The sequence below is a fragment of the Chiloscyllium punctatum genome, chromosome 3, assembly GCF_047496795.1.
Source record: "Chiloscyllium punctatum isolate Juve2018m chromosome 3, sChiPun1.3, whole genome shotgun sequence".
NCBI classification, from domain to species: domain Eukaryota; kingdom Metazoa; phylum Chordata; class Chondrichthyes; order Orectolobiformes; family Hemiscylliidae; genus Chiloscyllium; species Chiloscyllium punctatum.
Window position 1 is genome coordinate 44,347,852 of NC_092741.1, and position 12,496 is coordinate 44,360,347.

At 38.7% G+C, this 12,496-nt stretch overlaps 1 protein-coding gene across 8 annotated transcripts in view; it reads right to left on the minus strand.

The window, feature by feature from the left end:
* sobpa (sine oculis binding protein homolog (Drosophila) a) overlaps positions 1–12,496 on the minus strand; it is a 361,393-nt gene that overhangs the window by 89,982 nt on the left and 258,915 nt on the right. For 3 of the 8 annotated variants that reach the window (XM_072552534.1, XM_072552514.1, XM_072552524.1), the window contains exons 7-8: positions 5,624–5,702; positions 5,266–5,286 (exon numbers count right to left, since the gene is read on the minus strand). The exons of 2 other annotated variants lie outside the window; for them this stretch is intronic. In XM_072552534.1, coding sequence (XP_072408635.1) covers positions 5,266–5,286; positions 5,624–5,702 — 100 coding nt within the window. The remainder of the gene's footprint in view (positions 1–5,265; positions 5,287–5,623; positions 5,703–12,496) is intronic. 3 more of the 8 variants (XM_072552556.1, XM_072552545.1, XM_072552567.1) reach the window with 2 other exon arrangements.

A 12,496-nucleotide genomic window follows, 5' to 3' on the forward strand; every position in this document is an offset into this window, starting at 1 on the left:
TGGTCACAGGGCTCCAGTCCTAAAAGCAATCCTTTACTACCACCATCTGTCTTCTACCTTCAAGCCAATTTTGTATCCAATTGGCTAGCTCTGCCTGGATCAAACCATACTAACCGTTCTACCATGTGGAAGTTTATTGAACGCTTTGTTGAAATCCATTTGGACTATCACTCTGCTTTCATCTATCTTCTTTGTCACCACCACCCCATCCTGAGTAGCATGAGCAAATCTCCCAGCAAGGATACCAGTTCCCTTCCAATTTAGGTGGAATCCCCTTATACAGGTCATTTCTACTCCTGAAAAGTTCGCAATGGTCCAAAAATGAGATTCTTTGCCCCCTGAACCAGCTCCTCAGCCAGGCATTCATCTGCTCTATTCTCCTATGCCTTCTCACTAACACATGGCACTGATAATAGTCCAGATATTACTACCCTCCAAGATCTACTTCTTAACCTACTGCTTAATTTCCTATATTCTCTGGACAGAACCTCAACTCTTTCCCTACCCATGTCATTGGCACCAATGTGCGCAATGACCTCCTGCTGGTGGCTCTCCCCTTTCAGAATATTCTGTACCATCTCCGAGGCATCCTTGACCCTGGTGCCTGGGAGGTAACACACCATCCTGATGTCTCATTGACTTGCGCAGAAACCTCTGTCCGTGCCCCAGACTACAGAATCCCCAATATCTTGAAGATTTTAATCAGATCACCCCTTAACTTTCTAAATTCTAGAGAAAGCAAGCCTAATTTATATAATTTATCCTCATAACTTAATTTCTGAAGTCCACTTATCATTCTTGTAAACCTACATCGTACTCCCTCAGATGTCAGTATATCCTTCCGAAAGAATGCTGCCCAAATCTGCTCACAATACTCCAAGTGGGGTCTAAACCAGGATTTTGCATAACTGCAGCATAATGTCTAAATTCTTTTCCTCAAGTCCTCTAGATATAAAAGTGGACATTCCATTTGCTTTCTTGGTTATTTTCAGCTCCTGTATGTAACTTTTAAAGATTTATGCACCTGAATCTTAAAGTGTCCTTGGATATCCACTGTACACTTCATACCATCTAGAAAGTACCCAGATCTAACCTTCATTGGTCCAAAATGGTTAACCTCACACTTGCTTACATTGAGGTGCCTCAATGTCTATCAATATCCCTTTCTAGTTTTATGCTCTCATCTACACTGTCACCTGAATTTGACAAGAATGACAAGACGCAAAATTTTGTTGTAAGTAAAGAACACCATAAAAGCAGGGAACTACAGAAGCTCTGTAACTTTTCAAGTATCCTCTGGATTTTTCCACAAGGAAGCAGCCTGTGTAACTTTGCCTTGTTGTGATTGTACAAACATTGTAAGACCTAACAGATAAAGGAACAGTAATCAATTGGTGATGATGGTACTATAAAAGGACAGCAAGAAAGAAAGATGGTCATGGACAGAGAAAAAGGAACAGTGAGGTATCATGAAAACCTAAGTGGGTGAACAGTTATCTGGAGTGAGAGGAACGGCCTGTGGCCAGCAAAAACAAGACAATTTAAAATGATTGAAGGAAATATATGAGGTAAAAACAATGACTGCAGATGCTGAAAACCAGATTCTGGATTAGTGATGCTGGAAGAGCACAGCAGTTCAGGCAGCATCCAAGGAGCTTCGAAATCGACGTTTCGGGCAAAAGCCCTTCATCAGGAAATATATGTTAACATGATTTACCTACTTCTTACATCAAAGGTAAAGAAAATACAGTGACAGGATTGGAAGAAAACCTTCAGAATTTGCTTCACAAAACCACCCAGTGACCAAGCCAGTAATGGCATTTTGAGTAAAAATATTGCCATCCTCATTTACAATGGGAAAAAAAGTGGCACAGATTTGTCAACTGACTAGAAAGTGTGCCTTAATTAGAATTTCAATACCACCAATCAATTTCCCGTGGGACAGAGTAGGTCAAAGAATATGGTCACTCTCTTACCAGCTTCTGAAGTCTTCACTTCATTTCCTCTTTTTGTCTATCTTTCTCTTTTTCTTCTCTCCTCTTAATGCTTCATTTTTTTTTCTTGTCTTCTTCTTGTGATTTCTCTCTTCCTTTCAGTGGGGCAGGTGGTAGTTGGGTTGATGCAGTGTGACGGAAAATAAGCCATCAATGACTGCAGTGTACATCGGCGTTAGGACAGTAGGGTAACCTAGCCATCCTAGCCAGCTTCCTTCTCATCCCCAATGACTTGTTCTTCCCATCTACCTGTGAGTGTTATTGCTACCCCTTTGCCTTCCCACTAATTACTTTCCTTTCTACCAACCTTTCACTTGCATCATTAATTAATATTCCAATTTATGACTAGATTTCAAAACTACTTAACAGACTGCAAAGCACTTTGAGACAATCTGAGATTGAAAGGGGCTATATAAATATAAGTTATTTCTTATGTTTACCTCTTCTCCTTTGAATTGCATGTTCAACCTCTTTTTCTTTTGTTCCTTGATTTTGATGTCATTGCCTTCACCCCTAACCTTCCAACCTTACACCCTACTCTTGCTCATTCCTTCCTGGAACGGATAATCACAGGTCAGAGATCAGAGGTACTCCTCAACCTCTCAGTCTTCATTCACCATCATGTTATGTAAACTTTCCCAAAAGGGGGCATGGTTCAACTTTCAAAATTTAATACTCTCTGTTCTCAAACGAATCAGATCAGAATGATGAAAGAGACTGCCTGCTTTTATCTCTATTTCCCTTGGCCTTATTGACGTTGCAAATGGAATCTTTGTTTCAAAGGTATAATTGCTCATTGTTGGCCTATTATTCTAAACATTGTCAGTAAATGGGTGAGACAATCACTTGACTTCAAAATTCAACTAAAATTCTTATGACGATTGCATTTTTTTCTACCTTTGAATAAAAGGAAAATATTGCATCAGTGCAACTGAGTGAATAGTGCTGATGTATCCAAGTAAAGCTCAAAGTGCCATACCTCTGGGTAAAACATAAAGCCCAGCCCTTAGTTTTTTTGAAAAGTGAAGCTTTTAATGAAGATAGCGAAGATACAAAAAAGCAGTTCAATAGATAACCTTAACCATGTGAGTACTGTATTCATTTCATATTTTATTAACCCTTATTTTGGGAACAAGAAATTTTAATCACAGCAGGCAAACAGAAAGAAAAACAGGCTGTATTTTGAGTGATTTGTGTAAACTGGTGAGACTCGTACAGTTCCAAATATATGCAGGCAAAACCTGCAAATGCAAAAATTTGAAATGAGAAAATGTAGACAAAAAGCATGACAGGATGTGCAGACTGGCATAAGTTGCTTTGTATGGAAGAGGAAGAGATTGGAAGACAGATAATTATACATATAATTCATACAATTATAAACGACAAGATAGGTGCAGAGACATATAGGTATTCTATGCTTTTCTTTTGGTTACTGTTTCTTTAAAATAGGAAGTTTTGAGATTCAACTAAAAGACCAGGGGTTGATCCATTCAACCATCCATCCACCTGGCAAGTGATCTCCACGATGGTCTCCACAAACATGTTACTGAGGATTTGGCTGCAGTAGCTTCAGGTTACAGAGGTTAGTGGAGACGATCATGGTAAGGACAGGCAAAACCGAACTTCAATAATAAGCAGTCATTTCAACCCTTAAAGTCTCCATGTACCTTTTGAATAAATAACTTTTGATTCAAAAGCGCAGGAGTGAGACCAAAACTGTCTCTGCTCATTTCCCAGTGTTGTCCCTATTTCTGTTCATGTAGTTTTCTGGAGAGTTATTCTAAACCATGGAAAGTGTTGCCTCAAACTATGTATTACATAGAATGAAAAATGGATCTAAGTTGTTCATCAAAAAACCTGTTATTACAATATCAGTTTTATTTTACTATTTACAATCAAGTTCAATTTCTGGAGGCACAGTGTCATGTCTCTCAAATGTCACTAAGTTATGGTGTATCTTTCACATAAGTCTCTTCTAGACTCAGTGCTAACTCTACATTCACTGTGACATTTAGGAAAGATGGCATTTCAACCAACATACTGGCCAATTGTAGATTGGCATAATAATGGCATTCAAACACCAGTATTGGACAAGTCAAATATAATGGTTTCATTTTCCCAATGTGAATTATCAACAGACACAAGCATTGGTGTTTGTTCAAGCATCACTTCCACATTGACGTATACTCCGTACTGTAAACGGTCATGAAGTTATGAGTCAAACCACAATGATATTTCTAATTCTCAAGAACCATTTCCAACTCCAAATAACACTCTTAAGAGGTACTAAAAGTGTTGAGAGAAAAGCCTCAGTTTGACATTGTATGAGAGATGTTTGAAAACTGGCAACTTGGAAACAAATACCTTCACGTCCTGTGATATGACCATTTTACTCCGAAACTCAGCACCTACCAACTTACAACATTAGTCCCGTTTACAATAACATGCATTCAGTACCAAGTCCAAAAATACACACAGAAACCGACTTCCAAACTTTTGCTAAGTACAATCCCAATCAAGATTTCTACAAAAACCTTTCTCAAGAAATATATATTTTTAAAAAGCACTTAAATAAATCTGATTTTTACAATTCCATGTAAAATGGTAGAGAAGCTGAATGATGGGACTGCAATTTATAGAACTGAGTTCAGTAAAGTCAAAACTTGAGCAGTTTGCAGATGCTATTTGAATTTAAGATTAAATTACGCCTTCATTACTCATAGAACCATAACACAAAAGCAAGCCATTCAGCCAATCAAGTGTCCACTGAAAAGCATCCCACCCAGACCCACCCCTTACCCTATCCCTGTACCTCTGAGTTTCCCACAGCTAATCCAACTAGTTTATATATCCCTGGAATGTGAGAGGAAATTGGTGCACCCAGCAGAAACTCAAACACAGGGAGAATGTGCAAACTTCACACAGACTGTCCCTCAACAAATGGAACTGAAGCCAAGTCTCTGACGCTGAGACAGCAGTGCTAACCACTGAGCCACCATGCTGCACTTGTGCTCCTCTCATCTATAGTAATATTATGAAACACATGTTTAGATATTGTAGTATATATATTTGGAAAGCATGTGAATGACAATTGAAGTGGAATTGGATTGACACTGACTGAAGAGAGAGGAAGGAGGCTTTTGTGATGTCAGTGCTTCAGATGATTGACAGGGGAGTACAATCAGGGACTTAATGTGCAGTTCTAAAGCAGAATTAAAAGGAAATTAAAAGATTATTTAAATATATTATAATAATAAAAAAGTATTCTTACTGTTGTGTCTTTTATTCTATCCTAAAAAAAGAAAAGAAAAAAGTTTTAATGACAAATGCAATTAACTTTACCCTTTACAGTTTCTAAAATAGCATTAAAACTACAAAATGTTGGATTGCATTTAAATAAACTAAAAATTACGTTGAGTTAGAGTTTGTGCAGAAGTTCATGTGCTCTGTTGTAATGCATTTATTCAAAGTCTCATGTGTGTCATGTAACCGTTTCCTCTGTCAGCATGAGTTAGTGCTTACCATCAGGGTGAACAGTCTGAAATGCTCGTTTCCGCATATACTATGTAAAATAGCTCACGTTTTTAGAAAAATGTAAATGCAGTGCCTAGTGTGGTACTGAGCCATACAAACCAGAACGCTCCCAAGTTCAACCTCTGTTCCATGCGGAGTCTGTCGGGCGCTGGTGGGGGATCCTCGATTCTTGGGCTAAGGAGGGGAAATAACAATCAGGGTTTCTGTTCCTGATCATCGTCCAAAGAAAGAAAATGCAGATTAGGAGCATAAGGTGAGGGAGGGCTAAACTGGGTTATGATGCTGCCACTTCTCTTTACCCTCTATGCTTCTAATGGAATAGCCTATTGACATGCTATCAGGTTTCTCAAATGAAGAAGCAACTTGCTCAACTGTTGCAAACTACAGGAAATAAGAATACCAAATAAAATCCAAGGTATTGAGGGGTAAAATTATCTTTGAATATCTCAGTGGTAGTGTGGCACCAGGGAGTAGCTGATGTGGTGGCTTCTTTGTTATGTCTATATGCAGCTTGTTTCCTGAAGGGTTTTTTTTAATTGAGTGGCCCATTGTAATTGTTGCCTTAAACAATTAAACAACATTGATTTGTAAATCACTAGTTATTGTAATGATGAGAAGTTAAAGGATATAAAGAAGAAATATGGAGATATTTCAACTAATTATCAGTTAACAGTGGGGTATTTATAAGCAGCTAGACTACAAAGTGTTACTTGAGTGACCTGGAGTGAAAATTAAAAATCAGACAACACCAGGTTATAGTCCAACAGGTTTATTTGGAAGCACTAGCTTTCTGAGTACTACTCCTTCAACAGGTAGTTGTGGAGAATAAAATTGTAAGACACAGAATTTATAGCAAAAGTTTACAGTGTGATGTAACTGAAATTATATATTGAAAAAGACCCAGATTGTTTGTTAAGTCTCTCATCTTTTGGAATGACCACGTAAATTTTAGTTCTTGCATATGTAAATCACAAAACTTTTTTTAAAAGTTACATTCTCAAGTGTTCTTTAACAATTAGTGTCATATCAGCCCAGATAAGGTAGTGAAGGTGTTTACTCCCTGTGAGAGTGTCTGTGCCACAATGGTCAGACTGATTCTAATCTAAAAAAACGGATTTACAGAATCATACATAGATTCATGCAGTTTTTGAGCAAAATAAAATGTAATTCTGCAAATACAAATTCACCCCACAAAATTATATGTGTACATGTGCATGTGGGTGAGTGTTTGGGGGGGGGGGGGGGGGGGGGTGGTTATGAGTGTCTGTGAGAGGGTGAGTGTAAAGGGGTTTAAGTCTGTGAGAGGGAGCATGTGGGAGTGTATGTGAGTGTATGACAGGGGTGTGTGTGTGTGTGTGTCTCTGTCTGTCTGTCTGCGTGTATAGTGCAACGGAGTCACCTGTAGTGTGGCATGCACCCAAGGTTCCGGTTGAGGCCCTCCCTGTGGATACCAAACTTGGCTATCAGCCTCTGCTCAGCCACTTTTCATTGTTTTCATTCTTGTCCCGAAATCTGCCTTGGAGGATGGTGTCCCGAAGGTCCGAGGTCAAATGTCCCGGACCGCTGAAGTGTTCTCTGACTGGGAGGGAACACTCCTGTCTGTTGATTGTTGTGTGGTGTCCATTCATCCATTACTGTAGCCTCTGTTTGATCTCACTAATATACCACCTCCCACCATGTACGTGGTAGGTACTCATGCGACTCAGCCAACATTGTCTATCTTGTACGTTGCAGGCAAGGATGCCCTGAGATATGGTACAGAGACTATGGCAACAGATGAATGGACACCACAGAACAATGAACAGACAGGAGTGTTCCCTCCCAGTCGGAGAACACTTCAGCAGTCTGGGACATTTGACCTCAGACCTTCATGTGACAGTCCTCCAAGGCAGACTTTGGGACGGGCAACAATGAAAAGTGGCTGAGTTGAGGCTGATAGCCAAGTTCATTACCCATGGGGATGACCTCAACCTGGACATTGGGTTCATGTCACACGACAGGTGATTGTAAGATTCTGTAAATTCATATTTTAGATTAGAATCAGTCTGACCATTGTGGCACAGACAGCCTCTCAGGGAGTTAACACCTTCAATACCTTATCTGGACCAACATGACACCAATAGTTAAAGTGCACTTGAGAATCTAATTTTTAAAAAAAGGGTTGGGATTTACACATGAAAGAACTGAAACCAACATGGTCATTGTAAAAGATGAGCAATTAACAAACAATCCAGGTCTTTTTCAGTATATAATTTCAGTTACATCACACTGTAAACTTTTGCTACAAATTCTGTGTCTTACAATTTTATTCTCCACAACCACCTGATGAAGGAGCTAGTGCTTCCAAATAAACCTGCTGGACTATAACCTGGTGTTGTGTGATTTTTAACTTTGTCCACCCCAATCCAACACTGGCTTCTCCAAATCATGGAGTGAAAACAGCAGACTAATTAGAAACTCTAATATTGAATTCCCTACAGTACAAACAGGGAAAAAAAAAGTACTTACAACAACATTTGTCCCCAGTCAGTCAGATTGTTTCTTTATTGACACTTGGGCAGAACTGCCTATACACTAATGAATTTTCTCTGATTGATTGTAAGCACATATAAATTAGAAGCATTCAAACCCTCAAGCCTATTCTGTCATTGGATAGGATTGTGACTGACCTGATTGTTGCCTCTGCTTTCCTATCTGATCCCTTTACCTTGTAACTCCTGTGCCAGTCAAAAACCTATCCAACTCAGCCTGAAACATACTTGATGAATCTGCCTCCACTGGTTTTTGGGGAACAGAACTGCACAGTTTAATGACTGAGAGAAAACAAATTTTCCTCATCTCCATCTTAAGTGTGAAGCGCCCCTAATTTTCAAATTGTACCTTCCAGTTCTTAACTCCCATAAATGGAATACCCTGTCAAATCCTATGGGATAACACTTCAAAATGGGTACAGGCCCAGCTTGTCCATCTAAGATGCTGGGGTAAGTTGACTGAATCTTCTCTGCACTGTTTCCAATGCAGTTTTTTTCTAAATAAGAAGACCAAAACCGTACCCACAACTTCAGATGCTGTCTCACTGATGTTCTGTGCTTCAGTAGCAAAAAGTTATTATGTCTTAATTCCATTCCTCTTGCAATAAACAACAAGTTCCATTTGCCTTCCTATTTACTCACTGTACCTGCATGCTAACTTTTTATGATTTATGGACCATGTAACCCGCATCCTTCTGAAGAGCAGAGTTTCTGCAAACTCTCCCTATTCTTATACTACATTTCGTTTCTCATCCTCCTGTCGAAGTGAACAATTTCACTTGCGGAGGTTACACTCCATCTGCCAAACGTTTTGCTAACCCATTTAACCTCTCTATATTGCTTTCAGACTCATGTTTTCATCACAACGTACTCTCTTATGCATTTTGTGTCATCAGGAAATTTAGCAACCAAACACTCGGTCCCTTCATCCAAGTCCTTGATTTAGATTATAAATAGTTGTGGCTAAAGCACTTCTGTCATACTCTACTCATTATAACTTGCTAACCTGAGAAGTATCTATTTATTCCTACTCTCTGCTTCCTGGTAGCTAACCAATCCTTTATCCATGCTAAATGCCACCTTTACACTATGTGCTTTCATTTTATGCAGTTACCTTTAATGTGGCACCTTATCAATACCATTTGGAAGTCCAAGTACACCAAATTTACAGGTTATCCTTTATCCATAATACTGGTTACTTTCTCAATGAACTCTAATAAATCAGTCAACCATGATTTCCATATAGGTAATGATGTTCTTTTGCCCGAAACATTGATTTTCCTGCTCCTTGGATGCTGTCTGAACTGCTGTGCTTTTCCAGCACCACTCTAATCCATGATTTCCTCATCACAAATCATGTTGACTCTAACTGATTGCATTAAATGTTCTAAAAGCAGCCTTCACAACCCCTGAATAGTAGTTTCTAGCACTTTCCCAATGATAAATCTCAGGTCAACAGGGCTATAAGTTTTCTGCTTTCATTTTTGTCCTTTTTTGAATAAAGGAGTTACTTTTGCTATTTTCCAATCTAATGAGACAGTTCTAGAATTTAGGGAATTTGGAAAATTACAATCAAGGCACCTGCTAACTCTGCAGCTACTTCTTTAAAGACCTTTGGAAGAAGTCCATCATGTCCTGTTGTCTTTGCTGAAATATCTCTTTAAATGTCTTCGCTTGCATCTCACTGACCCTCCCCTTTATTTGGTTCACTTTAGCCAAATCTGTCTTCATACCCTTATAATTGACTCTATTTAAGTTTAGAATGTTCTTTCCCTCAAACTCCATGTGAAATTCAGTCATATTATGATCATTGCTACTTAGAGGCTGCTTTATTGTGAAGTCATTAACTAATTCTGTTCCATTGCACATTATCAGGTCTGATGTTCTGTGCATCAATAACAAAAGCTTTCCTATTTTCATATTTCATTCCCCTGCTCTCTTGTTGACTCTAGAACACATTACTCTAAAACCTGATCCAGATAATACGATGAACTCATCTTCTGGTTTTGCTTTGCCAATTCATTTCATTCAAACTGTGCTTAGATTAAAATCACCGATGATTACTGCCATACGTTTCTTACAAGCCCACTGTTTCTTCTGGTGTACCATGTCCTGCAGTGTAGTTACTATTAAGTGGCCTATAAACTTCTGCTCCAAGTAACTTCTTACCTTGGCTATTTCTTGTTTCTTTCCAAATCAATTCTATAAATTGTATTCCCAGATATTAGATATGCAAATAAAGCTGGTTGTGGATTCTGAAATGTAGAGCTTTTAATTTCCATGAAGACTTTTGAAAAATACTTAACATGTCTCTACATGGAGAGTGGCTTCTCTCAATTGAATTGGACACCAAACCTGACTCTGGATAATCACAAGGTACTAGTGTAATGGTGGCAGAGTAAAATTCATTATATGGGTGTGTAATAAATCAACATCAAAACTTAAACAGTCACTCCAGTTGTTGGTATTGCCCCAATTAACTCAAAATTCATAAGGACAAAACTTCTCTTAGACCATGATTCAATATGGAAGGGACAAATTGCAGGGATTCTGCACAAAGGGAAAGGGAACGTGCAGTAAAAACTAGCAACCCTGAAATTTCCTTGGACAGACACTGGCCTGGTGGTAATACAGAATAATCCAGGGGCTAATGATGTAGTTTCACAGGTTCAAATCTCACCATGGCTGTGGAATTTAAATTCAATTTACTTATAATCTGGAATTAAACATTCATCTCAGTAATGTGAAAGTATCATGAAATGATTAACTTGTCATCAGAATTGATCTGGTTCACTTGAGCCATTCAGGGAAGGAAATTTGCCATTCTTACCTGATCTGATCGACATATAACTCCAGACCCACAGAAATGTGATTGACTTTTAACTGCCACTGAAATACCCTAGCATTCCACTCAGCTCAAGGGCAACTGGTGATGGGCAACAAATGTTGCCTTTGCCAGACGTGCCCACATCCAATGAAAGAATAAAAATAACATTCTAACTGATATTAGCAGATAAAAAAAAAGAATATCCACTCCAAATTTTTCAGTAATTATTAGTAATAGCATTTACCTGTTTATAATAATCTGGGAGTGCAGGAAGATGGACACGTCTCCAACAGGTCTTGGGAGAACTTGTGAGAAATTTTGTGGCAATGTTTGAGCCACTTTTTTTTTGCTGATATCACATTTACAGTAAATTCTGTTTTGAGTGGAGTGAGGAGATAGTGGTCAAATGTCCCACTCCTTTACATTTCAGTGCCATTCTCCCCAATGCCACTATGTGTTAGCATAAAGTCTGCAAGTATTCCTTATGAATCCCATTAGAAAGACCTCCGTTAGGCTCAGCGAAACCATTCCTTAGCCAAGAGCTGGTACAGATTATATCGAGGACGAAGTAACACTTCGAGAGGAGGTAAGACAATGTTAAAGGGAACATAGCTCTTTAAACTCAGTCCAGAGTGCATTTGCAGAATTATTATTTGCCATTATCCCAAGTCTCTGGGTTCCCGTAATAGTACAAGTATAACTTGCTGGTGGCTATGCCTGTGTGATTTACAATACAATCTGTGCCAAGGTCTATTGGTGTTTGGTATTTTCGCAGCATACCCCCAAAGTGTGGCTCTCAGACGTTCAAGTTCAATATGTACATTGTTCATATGCTGGCACTCAACAGCACAATTTGCTTGTAATATACATTCTTTCAATTGATTTTGTCTTTATTTAGTTATTTGTCAATCCGCTGTGGCTTTGCATGCACAAAATGGGCGCTCTCAAAAATATCCCTCTCTTTCTCATTTCCTTTTTGCCACTGCTTCTCTCCTTCTAACTCTCTTTTTGTTTTGCTTGTAACTCTGTCCCTTTGTGATTTTGTACTTTTGTTCTTCCTGCTGGAAGGTGTTGAGTGATAAAAATGTAGTGTAACAGATAAAGGAGCCACCACATCAATGTAGGTTATATTTAGAGTTGCTGGGAGGGGGGGGGGGGGGAAGAGGGGTGCGCAGCGGCCAGTGGCCAAAATCTGATCATCAAAACTCTCTTCTCATTCAATTACTCCTTAAATCCAGCTGACCAGGGCTATTACTTCATGGAGAATTAGCACAATGTACATCCACACATTACATAATCCCAATCCAGATGAGAATGACAGTTCTGGGCAAAATAACAGTTCCAGGTGTTTAGGACTGAGGGCTTCAAGGTCTGAAATCTTTAGTGAAGGCAATAAAAGACACAAAAGGCAATTAGATGGGTGACTTTATCTATTATTTAGTGAAATATGTAACTTTATTAATTTTTTTACTCTGTTCAGTTTGGACAACCGAAATTTCAAAAGCAAATTATTTTTTTCTTAAGAATGATTTGTTGGAATATAATGGCCAAATTGCATGATCATAGGGTACTGCATTTTTACCACAGAATAGCAAATATTGTATATCATA